We start from the raw sequence: 18,966 nt of genomic DNA, 5'->3' as shown, positions 1-18,966 counted from the left end.
TTTTGATCAAATGTTACATATTTATACAGTATAATAAATAATTGTGATTTAATTTTTAATTATGTAATTAAGGAGTTTATTCAGTTATTGTTCATGGATAGAGCAATTATAGTTGAGTAACTTGGTATATAAGAAAAAGTACTCATAAAATGAGAATTTACTTGATATCAGCGTCTTAATACAACCTAGTTGTACAAATTTCCTTCCTCGATCACCCACAGTAGTGCATAACACAAATAATTTGCAGTAAATTGAGATTAATTAAATACAAAACTCGCGGGCTACGTGCGCGCGTGTGTGATGCTCGTCACAAAATGTCCACAATAGCTTAAAATAGAAAAAAAAGGCGCGCAACGGAACCAGCTGGCCTGCGGACCACTGCGTCGGCGATACAATTTTGCTCTAAGATATTTTTATTACATAGATACTTTGTCAGAGCTCAATATTGGCGTGACGAAAGCAAGGTAATTACTAACTTTTTGTATTTTTATAAATAAAATGCCTTCCTGTGTTTTTAGACGATGTAGAAATTATATTCCAACTGTGAATGAAAAAAACGTTTCATTTCAAACGTTAGTAATAAGGATACACTATTTAACATTTTTTTAACTAATAAATTCATTTTATTCGACTGTCATGGCGACCAGAGACCAATAAACTAGATGGCCACGGCCAAAGGCCACGGCGCGGCGCGGCGGTCGACGCTCGGGCCGTATCAATGCGAGCTGCTCGGGCTGTACAAGTATGTGACTATATAGGTTGTTAATAGTGCGCTGTTTTTATGTGCAATTTTGTTAATCTACGTCGCGTCTATTTGTAAAACGTCTTTTGCTTGCATTTTGCTTAGGGTCGGACGGACGTTCACAATCGTTACATTTCGCTAGCTATATTTTTATGATCTAGCTCTTTTGCTTATTTGTTAACTAATTTGAATAAAATTATTGTCTTTTAGTAAATAAGTTAAGTTTTTGTTATAAGTACTGAATACTATTTTAGTTTTGAGTTAATTGTTAAACAAATAAATGTTAAAAACGCTAAATGTATACATTATACATATATACAGGGTTATCTAAAAAACAACAACAACGTCGCAGGATTTATTTATTTATTTGTAATAAGGTACACCAAAAGCAATACATATTGCATCAATGAATATTAATAAAATAATTTTCACAAAGAATTGAACCGCCTTCAAAAACCACTCAAAACCAAAAAATAATTTCACATAACAGGTATATATTGGATACCAATTTTGGAGTCGGTGCCTAAAAAAGGGAAAAGGTGTTATGCTGTATGTATAAGTATGTAAGAAGTACACTCAACTAAACTCAATGCAAAAACATAACTAAAAACGTTACAAGAAAGCTAAATTCGCGATTTCGTTTTCTTGGACGACATAATTATTCTATATTTTTTAGTTTTAAAACCAAACTACTGACGCGATTTTGATCTGGAGGTGTATTCTTTCGAATAAAAAAAGAATTTTCCAAATCGGTTCATAAACGACTTCTGAGGTAACATACAAAATAAAAAAAAAATCACGTCGAATTGATAACCTCCTCCTTTTTTTGAAATCGGTTAAAAGGTATTATAAGGTATTCAATAAGGTAAAGCATCTGATATGTGTGCTACTAATAGATGAACACAGCATTTACCACTAACAACATATTGAATTAAAATCTAAAACATAAGTAATAATAGGAGGTAGAAAAGAAAATTATAAAGTACTAAAAATATGAAATTAATGAGTTTCGATTATATACTAAATAATTTGTCAATATAACACTATTGTAAACAATGTCATACGATTGGTAACAGAAAAGATTAATGAGAATATCTCGTTGACTAATTATAAGAATTTATAAAAGGTTGGTTACATGTATAATTTTTGAGATTTTCCAGCAGTCTATCTTTGAACACTTTTACAGAATCATTAAATGTATCAATATCCACTTTAGTGCCAACTTTATTATATAGAGCACATATTCTAGTTATTGGAGCATTTAGACCTAAGTTAGTTCTGTAAGAAGGTGTTATAAAAATAATAGTTATTGGGCGTCTGGGTTTGTTGTATGGAACTGCTGTACTGATATTTCCGAGGAGTTCACTGCATGTAATTTTATTATTAATTAACTTATGCAGGTATGACAAGTCCAGAAGCTTTCGACGAATATACAAACTGTCCATTTCGAAATGGGCCATACGATTTTCATAAGGACACAGATTAGCTAGCTAATATTATGAACAACAATACATGGTCACATATAATGTGGTAAGTACTTAATTACACGGTTACGTAGACGGATACAATAATAATGCTTAAGTATCAAATTAAATAAGTACATTATTTGCTTTATACTTATTATGATTACCTTTTACACCATACAATTTAAATTAACATCATATAATTCACAAAAAAAATACTCCTGTAACAATATAAATTCAAGCGGTTTTATTATACATAATGAATGTAAAATCAAGATACATTTAGTCAAGTATATTATTTAGTTACAAGTTTTATTGGATGGCGTACCCCTAGCCCTATTAAATCACTTTTTTCATTATGACGGTGCTTTGCCTCGCTCGTCAAGTGCGGTAGTTAATTATTTAAATATTAGTGTATATGTTGATAAACGGATACTGTGGGCCGCAAGGTCACCCGACCTTACTCCATAAGACTTTAATTTGTGGCGAAAAATTTAGAAACGTGTTTACCTTGAATAAGCGTAAAGTTATAAAGGTCCCACAGTAAAATACACGCATTAAAATACGTTTAATTGCCTTTTACAGGGTGTCCCATAAAGTGGTGTCAAGCGGAGGTCCAGAGATAGAGCACCCCTTGGGGTATCCGAATCACCCCCATGTATGTTCCGCGATTTTTCATAGTTTTCGAGTTATGAATATTTTTGTGAATTTTCGATTTGACCAATTAAATGTTTTCTTTTTAAATAAGTAGAAGACGTATTCGAGATTTTTTTATTGCAACCAAATTTTCTTTAGTTGTACTTTCTTGCTAAAAACAATCGGCTTCGTAACTTTAATGAAATTTACGAAAATGATGTAAAGTGAAATACTTATGTTCTATGAATTATGTCTTAAATTTTCTTCTTTAAATTTAAAAACCTAAACATGAGAACGAATCATACAAAATTAATTGAACTTAAACATAAGAATATGCCAAATGCTTAACTCATAGCTTTCTTGCAGTCATTTTTGGTTAGTTAACAAACTAATTAACCTTAGGAATGATGAGGCGTCACAAAAAATAATTGTAATCTGATGGCAAATTTTAAGAATTTTCTACCTCGCTGTGTTTTAAGGCTGATTTTAGCCAAAATAGCCCCCATGAAGGACTATGTTTTTTGAATGAATATGTAAGAGTCTAGAGAAGTTTTTGATTTAACTGAGAACAACGAAATCACCTGTTTAGGTTTTTAAATTTAAAGAAGAAAATTTAAGTCATAATTCATAGAACATAAGTTTTTTACTTTACACCAACATTTTCAAAATTTTCATTAAAGTTACGAAGCTGATTGTTTTTACCAAAAGTACAACTAATGAAAATTTAGTTGCAATAAAAAATCTCGAATAAGTCTTCTAATTTTTTAAAAAGAAAACATTTTATCGGTGAAATCGAAAATTCTCAAATATCAGAAAATATTAATAACTCGAAAACTATGAAAAATCGCGGAACATACATGGGGGTGATTCGGATACCCCAAGGGGTGCTCTGTCTCTGGACCTCCGCTTGACACTACTTTCTGGGACATCCTGTATATTACAAAAGAAATTATTATGTATGTGCTCTTTATTTAAGACTTTGAGTGTCGCCAATGACCTTGAGGGTACGGCCGGACAGTAGGTGTCATAAACTAGGTATAGGTTCACATTATTGACAAATATCACTAGCTAAGCATCTACTATATAAGCCTTTCCATACCGGGTTTCCTTTCGCAAATTATTAAAAAATAAATGTAATAATTTTTATGCCGAAACGATATTATTTTGAACAAAATTAAATCGAATGAATTATATTAATATTTGCATTTAAGTGCTGTATTTATAGATGAATGTACAACTGTGTTAAATATTATGTTAAGAAAATAATTACTTAAAAAAAATGTTTTATTCATCACGTAAGCAAACATAGTTGCGTTTATGATAAGTCAAGGTACATGAGAATATTTAATTATTACTCCAAGTAATTCGCTTATATAACTACTGACATTTTACATTGGACATAAAATAGATGAAAGAATACAAAGTAAGCAAAGAAGCCAGCTCGGGCTGGTAGGAAAGAAGAAATAAAAAATATGTATATTATAATTAAATACAAAGGGAAGAACGCGTCGCAATCCTCACCGGCGAAGACGATAAAGGTAACCTAGCTAACCTACCAACCATTCTCTAGCTACCTAAGCGATGGCTAGCCGAAGAAGAAAGGCAGAAAGAAACTCCGAGCTTTTTTTGTCATCGATTGTCTATTGAATATATTTTTTTTCCCAAGTTTTTTGTATACATAGTCCGAGTAGTTATATAAGCTAATACACGTACATCACTGTTATAGTGAGGAGGAAATCCAATTAAAAGGATTCATGAACTACTAAAAATTAATAGAAAAAAGACAGTAATAGAAGAAAAACACCCATAAAAACTATGTACACCGTGTACAGAGTGCATACGCCTACATTTACAAACATACATTGTAGGAATCTCTCCAATTAAACTTCAGGTTCGAATATTTATAATCTTGTATTTATTACTCACTTGACTTTTACTTTAGTCGCTTCACAATTTCTAATTATGTTAACTAATAATTATGTCAGTAACAATATCCACAGCACGGTGGGGCGCAGCGCTGTAAACTTTTTTTACTTTTTTTCATTTACGTAATGAAAGCAAAAAATAATAATCTATCTTAAATACTTTATTTCACAGAAATTGTAACTATATTTGTATAACCTAATGTCCCTTTACTCTAGATTCTAAACGAATACGGAAGTCGTCCACATCTCGGATCATTAGTTCAAATTTCAGTTGGAGTGGCTTTTCTATTTCTAAACACTTGCCATTGTTGGTACAAATATCTGACGCTTCAGCTGGAAGTAGTTTGAAGTTGCGAAGCAAGTTTGCTATAACTGTCTTCATCGATAGAAAGGCGTATTTGTATCCTGCAATTTGAAATAATTATCACATTATCATTAGAATTTAAGGTTTTAATTTAAAAAAAGAAATAATCATAGTCCGTGTGACGCGGATCGAATATTTACGATTATCGTACACAAGATTTTAAAGTCTTTCATAGAGGCCTACATAAGAGTGTCGCGTTCCGAGATCAGCCTGTGTACTTCCGGTACAAACAGGACGGCATAATTGTATCGACTGCTGCGGAGTAATCATCTATCCTGAGTCGACATTCTATTGGGTCCAACCCCACTTACCATCAGATGCAGTGTGTTTAAGCTTCGGTTTAACCCGTGAGGTAGCTGAATGTTTGCCGGCAAACATTGACAGCTACGCGTGTGACGGAAAAATAACCTTATTATGTAGTATATATGTAGTATATAAGGTTATAATCCCGTGACACACGCAAATGTCATGTAGCTGTCTTGGCTCGCCGGCGATTCACGAGAGACCAAGAGTTAATCTAATAGTTTTATGTGTAAAATAATAAATAATTTTAGGAGATACAATCATGACATAGATTTTATTAAAGAAGAATGACAATCATTTTTTATGTTCCATTTTTATAAAATAATATATTTCGTAATTCGATGACAAGCAGCCAGTACGTCAGTTTCGATTTAAAAAGTTTGAGCCGTTGAAAGCTTGCTTTCAACCCGAAGTTTCTTTAGAGGAGGGGACAAATCTTCGAGACAGCTCTTCTTATTACGCCACCTGCAGTCCTTATGCCAGCCACCCTGCAGATATTATCAGTACCAGGGTGTAGTGCTATGATTCGGCCCATCTTCCATTTAATTGGTGGTAAATTGTCGTCCTTGATGATGACAAGGGCGTCGATTTTTAAATGATAATCTTTGCCACTCTGCCATTTGACTCTTTTCTGAAGTTCTGAAATGTGCTCTTTGCTCCATCTCACCCAGAAATGTTGCCTGAGTTGCTCGATCCTTTGATGCCGAGTCAGGTGGTCATAAGAGCAGTCCCGCAAGTTTTGAACAGGTAATGAAGTAACTGGTCTTCCGATTAAAAAATGACCTGGAGTCAGCGGCAGCAAATCTTCAGCGTCTGATGACAGCGGAGTGAGCGGTCGAGAATTTAAAATTGCCTCTATTTGGATTAAGGTGGAGTTTAGCTCCTCATAAGTTAAGTGACAATTGCCCAGCACTCTAACTAAATGATGTTTAGTGGATTTAACACCCGCCTCCCAAAGACCACCAAAATGTGGGGCGTAGGCAGGAATAAAGTGGAAATTGATTCCATCATGAGCCGCATCTTCAGCTAAGGAGTTACAATTGCGCTTAAGGAATGTAGAGATCATTATAGGCTCCTACAAATGATGTCCCATTGTCTGAATAAATATGAAGAGGCTTTCCTCTTCGGGACATAAACCTACGCAAAGCCTGTAAGTAGTTGCTGCTCGTCAAATTGCCCACTAATTCTAAATGTGTGGCTTTAGTCGTAAAGCACACAAAAATTACAATATAAACTTTCATTAGTTTACATCCACGACCTTGACGATTAACCGATGTTATGGGACCCGCGTAGTCAACGCCTACACTTTGAAAAGGAAAGTCAGCTGGTGACAATCTGTTTGATGGCAAATTGCCCATTTGTGTTTGAACAACTTGTCCCTTAAAACGTTGACAGCGAACGCACTGACGATAGCATAATCTGGCTAAGTTGCGACCACCCAAAGGCCAGTAAGTTTCTCTTATTGTAGCCAATAATAATTGGGGACCTGCATGCATTAATTTTCGATGCTCATATTTAAATAAAAGTTTTGTAAAATGATGAGTGGACTGTAATAAAATTGGATGTTTTTTCTCAAAAGAATATTCTGAATGATGCAATCTACCTCCTAAACGGATGATTTTATTTTCATCCAGAAAAACATTAAACTTAAGAAGTCGATTTTATGAGGTAATTTCTGATTATTTAATAATAAATCATATTCATAAAATGATTCCTTTTGTGATTGAATAATAATTAAATTGAGTGAATCCTGCAGTTCGTGAGCGGATAAATATTCACTATTAATTGACTGGCCCTTACACCTTTTAATGAATCGAAACATAAAACAAACCGCTCGTTGTAACCTTATAAAATTTGAAAAACGCTCAAAGTTAATCAAACCATTGTCAAAATGTTTGTCGTTATAAATGTTATGAAAACAAACATGTGTTTTGAGTTCAGGTAAAGCGTGTAAAGTTTCTTCAATGAAAGGCTTTTTTCTACGCTCTATGGCTAAAAAGCATCGTTTTGCACGATGAAATGAATCACCTGAAGTATCAGAAGATACTTTCAGCGGAATTCTAACGCAGAACCGACCGTTTTCTAAACGTATCGTATTCTTGACAAAATGTTCTTCACAAAGTGCTTCTTCAACTGAATAAGTGGATGACTCATGCTGGCTTATTTCTTCTATTTGCCAAAACAGCGATAACTGAGTTTGTAAGTCATCTAATTGTGAAGATTTGTCATTAGCAATGGTTACAAAATTGCATTTGACAGGTTGATTAAACTTATTAGCTAAACCGGTATTAATTGGGCCACTGACTACCCAACCAAGTCTAGTTTCAAATAAAATAGGCTGGTGATTCCCTAATACGATTCTTTCTGATCCTAGTAAATTCCAGAATACATCAGCTCCTAATATCATGTCTATCGGTGCTGGAGTGTGATAATACGGATCAGCTAAAGGTATATCTGTTGGTATATTTAAATGCATCTGCCTATGAGGCACATTATCGGTAATTGTCGGCAAAACCAAACATAATAAATTATCACAATAAGATTCGCATAGTGATTTAATACGAACACGACACATTTTCTCTACTTGTGACAGTAAATTATTAATGCCTTGTATAGATTTATTAGTATATTTAGATGGTATATTTAATTGCTTAAACAGTTTTTCTGACATTATACACGACGAACTGTCTGAGTCAAGAAGAGCACGTGCAATGTGTTCTTTATTATTATTATCGTAACATCTGATTAAAGCAGTCGACAGAAGAATGTCGGGCAAGTTGCTTGTATGCGAATGTGCAGTAAGATTTGCCGACAGTGCAACTGAGTGAGCATTAGGGGTGACAGCACAGTCCTCGGCGCCCGCGGATGGGGACACTTCGGATCGTTCACTACCAATCGAGCGATGCTTTGATTTATTGTTAATATGTTTTGACTTATAATTCGTGTTATGAATCAGCGTATGATGTTTATAATTGCAAACTTTACACCCTGATCGTTTGCAATTTTTAGGATAGTGCCCGCGATGAAAACAGTTATAACAAACTTTATATTTAGGCACTACTGACATTCTCTCGTCAATGCTCAATGCTAGAAATTGTGGACAAGTACTAAGGTAATGATCTCCATTACATTCCGGACAAAGAAAACTATGAGAAGATGAGTTAATATTATCGCTCAAAGACACCATAGACTTAAGTTTCGCATTATGCTTTGTCGGAATGTCAGGTGATTTTTTAGTTTTAGAAAGCTGAGCGCGTTCTAATGTCTCAATAAAGTCTGCACGTTCTTGCATAAACTCCATAAACTGCTTAAAAAGAATGGACTTAGATTTGTCAAGTCGCTTTTTATACACTTCCCACTCACGAAATGTCCTTGCATTTAATTTTTGAATAAATAAATGAATTAACAATGTGTCCCAGCTATTAACAGGTTCGCCTAATTTCTCACAAGCTCGAATATGTTTATTAATTTGGTCTATCATAGATTTCAAATTGTTTGATGACTCTTTCATTAGTGGATCGAGGTCAAAATTGCCGAAACATGGTTTTGAAGCAACAAACGTTTGTTGTCAAACCTACCACATAAAAGATCCCACGCCAGTGAGTAATTTTCAGCACTAAAATCCACTGATTGGATAACATCAGCAGCTGACCCTCCAATGATGTCTTTAAATAATGAAATTTATTAATTTCGTCGATGTCGTCATCTTTGTGGATTAAACTAATGAAAGTATCCCGAAATGCGAGCCAATTTTTATATGAACCTGAAAATATTGGTAAATTGATAGTGGGCAATTGGGCGACCTTACGCTTTGAACTACTGTTTGTTGTTTTGAAATCATCTTCATCCGCTTTCGTAACAGTTAGCCTATTCTTTGCCTGGGCAAATCGTGCATAGTATTCCGATTCAAAAGCAGATCTTTCAATTAATTCTTCATCTAAGTTATCAGATAAACATTCAAGCTGAGTTTGAATATCATTAAATTGGTCAAACAATTCTCCTAACCTATCGACGCGCAATTGTAACTCCAATACCTGGTCGGGGTTCAGTTCCGAATCCGTCAACTGGGATAAGTAGGTCGCAAAATTGTTAATCGAGCTTTACAGCTGCCTCGTTTCCGCCGAAGTACTTTTGATGTCTGTCATTTTAGGAGACGAGTGCTGCAGTCCTGCAACTTTACATAAGTAAATTATAATTAAAACACATAAAACTATAGTTAGTAATTACAATATTATGGTGGTAAGTAACAACTCTTGAAATAACACTAACCTTTTACAATGTTAACAATAATAGGTCAGCTTACCATTACCTCAGTACATATTAATCGAGAGTGCTGGGTAAAAATAATTAATAAAATAGCGTTACTCCACCGTCCAATATTATATTATTCTGATTCCTTATTTATCCGGCTCGACATGGACCATGTTTAAGCTTCGGTTTAATCTAATAGTTTTATGTGTAAAATAATAAATAATTTTAGGAGATACAATCATGACATAGATTTTATTAAAGAAGAATGACAATCATTTTTTATGTTCCATTTTTATAAAATAATATATTTCGTAATTCGATGACAAGCAGCCAGTACGTCAGTTTCGATTTAAAAAGTTTTTATTCATATTATGGCTGCAACACAGTGGCGTCACTTTGCAATGCCCGTATGAAATAAAAAAAGTTTGTTCTGATCGGTATTCGCGATAGATCGAAAAAAGCGATTGGGTTTATTAAAAATCGCCGCATGTAAATCGCAATGTGATTATAAACGAGTATTGCGTAGATTCCACAACAAGTGATAATAACAGGCAAAATAAGATTATAAAAGACAAGCTTACGGCAATAATTATGCTCAAACTTCACGGTTGTCAATATCTTTTTAAAGCGAACTATAATATACCTATTGGTACTACTATTGGTACTATTGGTACTAAATAAAAGAAATATAAAGCATCGACTATCCCTCCTACCTATACAATTCCTTGGTCCAAAAGAAAAGGTTGCAAATGCAGCTGGATGTAGAGGAGCACCATCAATGAATCGTTCGGGCTTGAACTCGTCAGCGTCCTGACCCCAATACTGTGGGTTCCTATTAATTGCCCACATGTGAAATAAAAATGATGAACCTTTTACGAGGGTTAGCCCCGACGCTGAAAAAGTTTAATAAAAACATAACGCATGGGTACTGTTTTCATCTATAACAAGCATTATTTTGTTTTTATATAAAAGGAGAATGCCCATTTTTGTATGAGAGTTGGGCTACGCTTGCGTCTGTACAAAACCTTCACAAAACTATGGGGAATATATTCTTATTTGTATACAAATTGAAAACAATTACATATTCGATGGGAGTTCGGAGTAATCAGAATTTTTATAGCGCGGTTATTTTGAGGTTAAGTATGGACTGCAATAATGTAAGGTAGAAAGTACTTATGTGCCCTATTAAGTTCAATATTGCAGTACCTACTGGTTATTGCTATAAGCGATTAGTGGACGGTCTTTTCACCTAGCTTTAATCGCCCTCATAAGCAACTGATAGGTACTAAAATATCTGATAAGACGAAACTCCAATAGAACTTCTAACATAGTATGGCGGAATATTAGTTTTTTCACGGAGCATACATATGTTACCTGACCTTTTGTGTATATGTTTTTCTGACTTGCGACTTATTCTATTACATGGATTACCTAATCTTTATTTCCACCTATCATTATCTCACTCCAATATGGCGTCAACACATATTGTAGAATAGATCCAGCTTAGTTTTTATGGCCGGCCTTATGCCTGACGCCAACCCTATTTGGAGGATTCCGATCCCAAAGCAACTCATGTTAAAAATACCGAGATAAAATGTTGCTTGGCCTGGAAATCGTACCCAGGAACTCACTTCACAGCCTTATTAGGCTAATAGTTAACTATCATAGGGAAAGAAAAATAAAACCAGAAACACGAAATCCGATGCATATTTTTTTATAGATGTATATTTTTAATAGAGGTATATATTCTTGGCATCCCAAAGTAAAAAGAAGAATTTGATATAGCTGCAGCACGTTTATATATACTCCTGAAGTGAGTGAATGACTTCTTGCAGCGCTGGTCTGGTCATGTCATGTTGTTGTCTGTGAACCTTTCTATTAGCTGATCTCCAGCAGGCAGCACAAACTCATTCCAGCCTTGAAACCTAAAATATAATGTAGAAGTTGAGTAAACATGTTCAGATTATTAGTATTGTTAAACTGTTTTCTTTAACTTTGGCAAAATATTTCCACATTGTGGGTATGTCAATAAAAATCTACATAACTTAAAAACTGGACAGTTCGTCCAAGGAATATACTTGACTTTGCTGTGGCGCCGCAAAGGTGCAGTCAATACACCGCTGGGATATGCCGCCTCGATTGACTGTCCTGGGTCTAGGCTCTAGACGACATTGTGTTGCTTACTAAAAGCCTTCAGTCTCAAAATTCGAAACGCACACTATACACGTTGTTTTTTAAAAGAGGATTTTTCGACTCAACATTAAAATACATAAAAAAAACACTCCGATCTTTAGTAAGATAAAATATATTAAAATATTTTAATGATTTAACATTCAAACAAATCTGAAGTGTCAAAATGTCATTAATTTCAGTTGCCAGTGTAATAAAAATCTGTACCCATATATTCATTAATTAAAAATAAAGTGCAGACATGTTTTAGCCCACTATTGTATTTCTGTCAATGCAAGTACAAGTCGCTATTGGTTTGTTTTTGGAACAATTAATATTTTCTCTTTTTTTACCAGCTATTTGGAGTTTGGTCATAATTATTAAGTAAAATATATTATTTTATAACAATATATTTGAGATGAATAATATATTTAATACATATATTATAGATTCAAGTACGGGCACATTGAATGTATGTACATAATATTTACTTTTTTATTCCATTTAAAAAGGGAATTTGTTATGAATTGGTATCAATTCGCCATATTAGCAGTACATTATCCGGTGTTTCATTTGCAACAATTAAATAACTTTTTTTTTCATATCTTTTAAACCCCCATTCGCTTATGACTGAAATAAATACAAATGAAGTAATAATTAAAATGATGATTTTTCGTGAATATTTGGTTAAGACGCATGACTGACGCAAAGATAGCCTGGTTTTGGGCATTGTCCTTTGGTAAAACAATAACTTTTTCTATAAATTATTTTAAACAAGATGGAATAAATAATATAATAAATATGCACTGTGGTATCAGTGGTACAAATATTTGCAGTAATTGTATTTAAAAAAAGAAACTTACGTATTGTCACATCTTTATCAATCTTCCTTATAGAAATAGGAGCCGGTGGATACAGTCTTAATGTTTCCTTTATTACAGCTTCCAAGTAATGTAGTTGAGTTAAATCTTTTGCAGTGACGGGCCTGTCAGAGTCGTTGAATACTTTCTGCAATCTATTCCAAATCTGATATAATAAGATTTAACATCTCATGTCTTGGAATCGTGGGCGCATTGGAATACCAAACAATACTTTGTAATTCAAGGTATTGTATGGTGTTTCTACTGTTTATGGGCGGTCGTATCCTTTAGCATCAGATGAACGGCAAGTTCGTCTCGTCATTCAAAGCAATATAAAAAAATCACTGCGTTAAACTTTAGTAATCACAGTTATAATTGTACACGTTGCAACGAGTGTTTTATTAAATAAATTATTATATGTGACAAAATTGTACAAAAGTATTTAAATAGGTATGATAAATTATAATTTTCTTACACTCGAGGTATTTTATTATAACTAAGTTTTACTTACTCTTTGTAAACTTTATCTTGAACGTTCGGATGTCTGGAGAGCATCATAGCAACAAGTGCTGCTGCAGTAGCCGAAGTGTCTGTAGCACCAATAAGTAGTACAATCGATTCTTCAAGCAGTTCTTCATCAGTTAATCCATTTTCATTTCCTGACGTTTTAATCATAGTGTCCAGAAATGTTTGTGGTTTATGGTTGTCTATTCCTAGAAACAAAACAATACAGTATTCATTTTTACGCATTCTACAAGTCGTTGAATGGGTTTTAAAGCGATTGCCCGTAATAGGTTCCCCACAAGTGGCGAAACACTGATTTGCTTAAGCCACAGGGAAAATACCACTTTGCTCTAAATTTTACTGAATAACAAAATACCATATTAAAAGAATAACGTACTCTCTCGTTATATGGTTTAAAGAAACTTACCTTCATCAAAATCTGTTATATCATTTTCCTTTTTGTTTTCATGTTCTTCGCGTTTAGATTTTATTATCTGAAATAAAAACATATCTACATACGCACTGACTAAATAGTTAATACATTGAAGATTGGGTCAAAATAAATTGATTTTGTTATGATGACTTCTCAAGTGTTTTGTGTTACAATTCAATGAATTTAAAATACCTTGAAAATTATTGAGTTCCAAATACCCCTTTACAAAACCAAATCCATTGCTTTTAATGCAATATTCAAGCTCTAAACGGGAATACAACAAATTTCCTGTCACCCTATATAAAGTTTGGATATTTAAAATGGGGCAGCAAGAACAGCTACCTTAACCGCTGTAGCTACAAGAAAATTTTCTTAAGAGACTGTTAATTGTTTTTGATGATAATAATATCTGCATTCAGCAATAAAAAAATACAGTTAGTAAGCAACGGGGCCATTTATGCAAAAATGATTTTTCAAAAATGCTGGATAGTTTCCTACGAAAGTTTTCTTATAGCTAGGGTTAAGATGATTGTCCTTGTTGCCCTATTTCAAAAATGCAGCCTCTATATATGTATTTCTTATAAGAAATATTGTGTTTCTCCTAAAACGTGTGTTCTTACCTTTTTTACAAAATCACGAATAAACGCATTATTTTTCACGAATTTTCCATAACTCGAAGTAAGTTTGTAAAATGGTGTCGAATAAATATAAGGTTCGAGACCCTTTCTTAGAAATATCTCACAGTTCTCCTCAAATGCTTTTGGGAATGGGTGATTAGTTTCGTTTTGGGCGCATAATTTTACTCCAAGAACTGTTTCTGTGAATGAATTATCACATTTTGATCATTTTAAGTTTATTATAAAATATGTAATTTTTTATCACCGAATCACATGTCCAAATGTTTATAATATATTATTTTTATGAGAGCTCTTAGTTGACATTCGAAATTTAACTTATCAAACTAATAAATACAATGAATTATTTACTAAAAAATAATAAAGAATTCGGATATTAAATCATTACTCTTCATGGAATCTTGAACTTATTACTTACCGCACACAGAATCCATGGAATACCCTTTGAAGAAGTTGTAAACAGATTTGGCTCCTTTCCCTTCCAAATTTTTTATTTTTTTTATCATAACCTGGCTTTGTTGTGAAAATATATCCACAAAACTGTTGAGTCTTGCCAAGCCGAAGTGAGATGCCACAATTTTACGCCTCGGACGCCAAATTGAAACTGTAAGTGATGTGCATGTAAACTATACCGTAAGTACTCCGAAATAAAAGTGCTAATCCAATATATACACAGCTGCGTACTCACGAATTCAAATTCTCATGACAAGTAGTTCCTGGTGGCAGAAAAAGCTCAAAATTCTATCGTGCGTAACTAGTAGCGCAAAGTGGAGCTCACGATTTATCTTTTCAATGCAATCTATTGGATAGCTTATCATTATAAATGGAAAAGTAAATCTTCCTGTTAGTTAAGCTTTGACAAATGAACCGATTTTGATGCAATTGGCATTGAGATAATTATAAACACTGAGACGGCCGTAGGTTATTTATTCCAGGAAAATATATAGCGGTACTTTTATCCCGGAAAAACTTTTGCAAACGGGGTGAGCTGATAACAAAATCTATTATACCCATAAATAGTAGTGTTTTATAAAAAACAAAAACATTTGATATTCAAATGAGACGGTACCTTATAATATTACGGTATATAATATTTTTTGGAATATTATTTATATACATACGTACTTTACTGCTCGTTAACTAGTAAAAAAACCTAGAACAACTATTAAACAATTATATTAATATTGCTTCATATTAATTTGATTACATTAACTATGATTAAGAATTTGGATGCATATTACTCTATAACAGAACTTGTTCATGTAATGACAAAATGCCCGGTCTAGTGTTTTATTGCCAAAATTTATAAATGAATTTTCAATTGTAGAAAGTACAGTTGAGTTGTATAGGCCTGCAGTATTTTTCAGATATCACGGTAATCGGTTATCGGTAATCTGATTGCCTATCACGTCATGAAATGGTAAATCAATTTGGAGAAACTGGAATGCGGACGAAAGAGTATTGTATGTATGAAGAGTCAAAAATCATTTCCAAACCAGGATTTGAAGTTGTATAACCAAGATAGTTGAATTTAAATAAATAAACTAAATAAATATACGCTTTTTTTTTTTTTTTTTGTTTGTCGGACCCCGCTGTCAACACCGGGGGAAACTCGCGAATACTGAAATACCCCGGCTCAGCGACTGCTGGGGTCTGGAAGAAAGTTGAGAGGGGATAGCTGGGAAAGAAGTGTGGGCGAAGGATAAGGAAACCTCTTAAGATGGGAGGGAGGGAGCAGGCTACGAACTGTTCGCGAGCCCTTATAGGCCTCAATGTGAATCGGCAGCCATGAGGTATACCCACTCAACTGTGTGCCTAGGGCCGCGACAAATGCGTCTCCCCGTGCATGGGCGTGCATTTGGTGTGGAGACCGAGCGCACAAGAATTACCTCAATGGTGAAATAGCAATACTTGAAATAATATGTAGTAAACATAGGTTAAATTCAGTTAAATTTTAAAGTACATGACAAATTGCTAACTATCCAGTACATCCCAGGACACTATAAAATCTAGGACATGTCCTGGGAAAAACGGCGGTTGGCAACCCTACTGAATGGATAAGTTTGCAAGTGATCAACACGAACCTCCTTATGCTTTGATATTAAGAAAGAAGTGTTTAATATTATGCTAAACCACCACCAACATTTGCATGGAAGCAATATACTTTGTTCCATTAGGACATCTTATATTGATAAAGAATATTATTAAAGTATATATTACCTGGTGCAAAGATGGTTCCGTTTCCAATGAGAGGTTGCGCAATATTTCTGAGGTCGTCTTTTTCTAAACACGTCTTCGATAAATATTCGAATGTTACTGGATCAGCAACAACTGTACGAACATTACTACAATCAGTCTCTAGCATGGTTTATTGAGAAATTACAATATTATAATATTATTTATATGTACGTTATCAGTATATTTTTTGTTGTTTCTCGGGGGTGATTTATGAGTGGAGTAAAGTCATATCAACGGAATCGATTCGGTGCGACTCAACACAATATTAAAATATACATGTAATGGGGACAAGACGAGGGAGATGAGAAGGAAGGCAGGTTCTCAGGGTGACAGGAGAAAATATATGTCAGTTGGCTGACCTTTTTGAGTAGATTGCTATCAACTCTATGCATTTTACCTGTAAAGAGTTTAGTTCCAAGCCACAAAGCACACAATCCGCCGTTATTTAGAGCCTTCCGTCCGAAGTAGATCACCAATTTCATGCGATCTATAGGAATAAAAAGAAATTAATTTATTCATTTATCCTATGATAATATAGCCTATAGGCAAGTGCGGGTTGGCAGACTTCATATAACAAAAATATTTTCGAGCCTCTATACTCATTGAAAAACTGTCCAGTTTTAGCCGAACCGACTCTATCTTTAATTTTTTTTTTACTTTTGGAGAATTCCGAGATATGCAACTTCGAAAAGTTAGAGGTTACTTCGCAAACCTCTCTCCGTAGTTTTGAACCTACGGATATTCGTCTCCGCAGACTATTCATAACTAGGTTTTAGTGATTTTTATGCTACATTACCTTGGCAATTTTTTCTATATTTACTAAATATAAATTGCGTTCCTCTTCACTTTATGACTTCTATTTACCTAGTTTTACGATAATCTATCAATCTACACTATTATAGAAAGCTGAGGGTTTGTTTGTTTGAACGCGCTAATCTCAGGAATAAATGGTTCGAATTGAAAAATAATTTTATGGTTAGATAGCCCATTTATCGAGGAATGTTGTAGGCTATGTAACATTACGCTATAACCGATGCGATCAATGAAAATGTACCAAAACGAGAAATATTTATTTCTTTTGAGAGCTTCCAATACATGTGCCTCGTAAACGCTTAAACTTACGCAACAATCATGTGTCACATAATTATTCCTTATGCAAAGTCCTAAAATATATATTAAACACCAAGTCGCTCACATCATCTGTCTGCGTGTATATTTAAAGCACAGTGTTTAAACACTTACCTTCAGCAGTTCCAATAAATAAATACAGATGTCCGATAAAGGGAATCGTCAATAAGTCATTATTCAACTGTCTTGACAATTTATATAATTTTCTATCCTTAAACCTCACGAATAAATAACTGAATACTAAAACGAATAGAATATGTAAAATCATTTTGAATTGTTCAAATACTTGTTGGAATCAGTTTAGTTATACAAGTAAATTGAAGTATAAAGAAGGACGCCCTTTATAGTATTAGTACGCCTGACGTGTTGTAGATTATAATTATTATAATTGTTAAGGCGAGGCTTTTTACCGCAAGTCAAGATTTTAGGTGTGAGGTGTGGGGCGCTGCACGTTCGGTTTGCGCAGCTCACGCTTTCGCGCCTTACGTTTCTTGTGACGTTACTGCAATGCCACGACATAAATATTTCAGTAGGTAAAGTGCAATCCACTTTCATTATGTAAGTAATGTAAACATATATTTGTCAAGTTGCAGATATAACATGTTCATTTTATTTTTGTGTTTAGCAAATATTTGTAACAACGTGTAAATATTTGAATATCATTTTTGATTGCATTTATCTAAGGATTTTAAAGCAGATTTTAGAGTAGGGTTGGGTTAATAGTTATAGCTGTTTCCACACTTCAAGTTCTGTTTTGACGACAGATGTACTTCTTTCGGGTAAGACGGCCGAATACATAGAATTTGCGTCTTTAATTTGAAAACTGGCCGCAAAATTTGAAGATAATGCACCAGATAATACCAATACTACTTAACGGTGTCTCGCAAACCTCTCGATTAATTGTTGAATTGTGTGCTCTGAAAATTATTGTGTAATACATGCATATATCCGACGTAGGAGGGTTAGAGCAACGTGGCATTTGCAGTAGGGAAAGTGGGGGGAAACCGGACAGGGGGGTAAAAGTGGATAGTGGCTATTTTCATAGTAGGCATATTGCTATCGCCTTCTAAACCTTCGACCGACACTCATAAACGCTCGCTTAGTGTGGTTACAAATGGTGGCCACGAAAGACTCTCATTACGCCCGTTTATACGACAAAAACGAAAATACAGGCAAGTGATCTATTATTTTTTAATGTTTGACGTACTCTAATTGGTTTTGGTTCTAAGTAACTACAGTGTTGTATTTTTTTTATAATATCATGGATAATTAGTCCATTAAAACTACAATAGGTGTTGTTCTGAGTTAAAAAAAA

General features: G+C 34.0%; 2 protein-coding genes across 2 annotated transcripts; both read right to left on the bottom strand.

Moving 5' to 3' along the window:
- Window positions 1-4,733: 4,733 nt before the first annotated feature.
- On the bottom strand, window positions 4,734-17,995 carry LOC115451412 (cytochrome P450 4d8). The gene is made up of 10 exons (XM_037443471.1): window positions 17,766-17,995; window positions 16,921-17,010; window positions 16,506-16,616; window positions 14,704-14,889; window positions 14,271-14,467; window positions 13,645-13,711; window positions 13,225-13,426; window positions 12,717-12,868; window positions 10,398-10,577; window positions 4,734-5,171 (listed from the first exon to the last, which is right to left on the bottom strand). The coding sequence occupies exons 1-10, from the start codon at window positions 17,917-17,919 to the stop codon at window positions 4,963-4,965; spliced, it is 1,548 nt and encodes a 515-aa protein (XP_037299368.1). The 5' UTR covers window positions 17,920-17,995; the 3' UTR covers window positions 4,734-4,962.
- On the bottom strand, window positions 6,498-8,812 carry LOC119190762. Its single transcript, XM_037443470.1, has one exon. The coding sequence runs from the start codon at window positions 8,732-8,734 to the stop codon at window positions 7,040-7,042; it is 1,695 nt and encodes a 564-aa protein (XP_037299367.1). The 5' UTR covers window positions 8,735-8,812; the 3' UTR covers window positions 6,498-7,039.
- Window positions 17,996-18,966: the final 971 nt, after the last annotated feature.

This window comes from Manduca sexta, chromosome 26 (genome assembly GCF_014839805.1).
Source record: "Manduca sexta isolate Smith_Timp_Sample1 chromosome 26, JHU_Msex_v1.0, whole genome shotgun sequence".
Taxonomy (NCBI): domain Eukaryota; kingdom Metazoa; phylum Arthropoda; class Insecta; order Lepidoptera; family Sphingidae; genus Manduca; species Manduca sexta.
The sequence above is the reverse complement of the archived record's forward strand: the minus strand, read 5'-3'. Positions and strand labels throughout refer to the sequence as shown.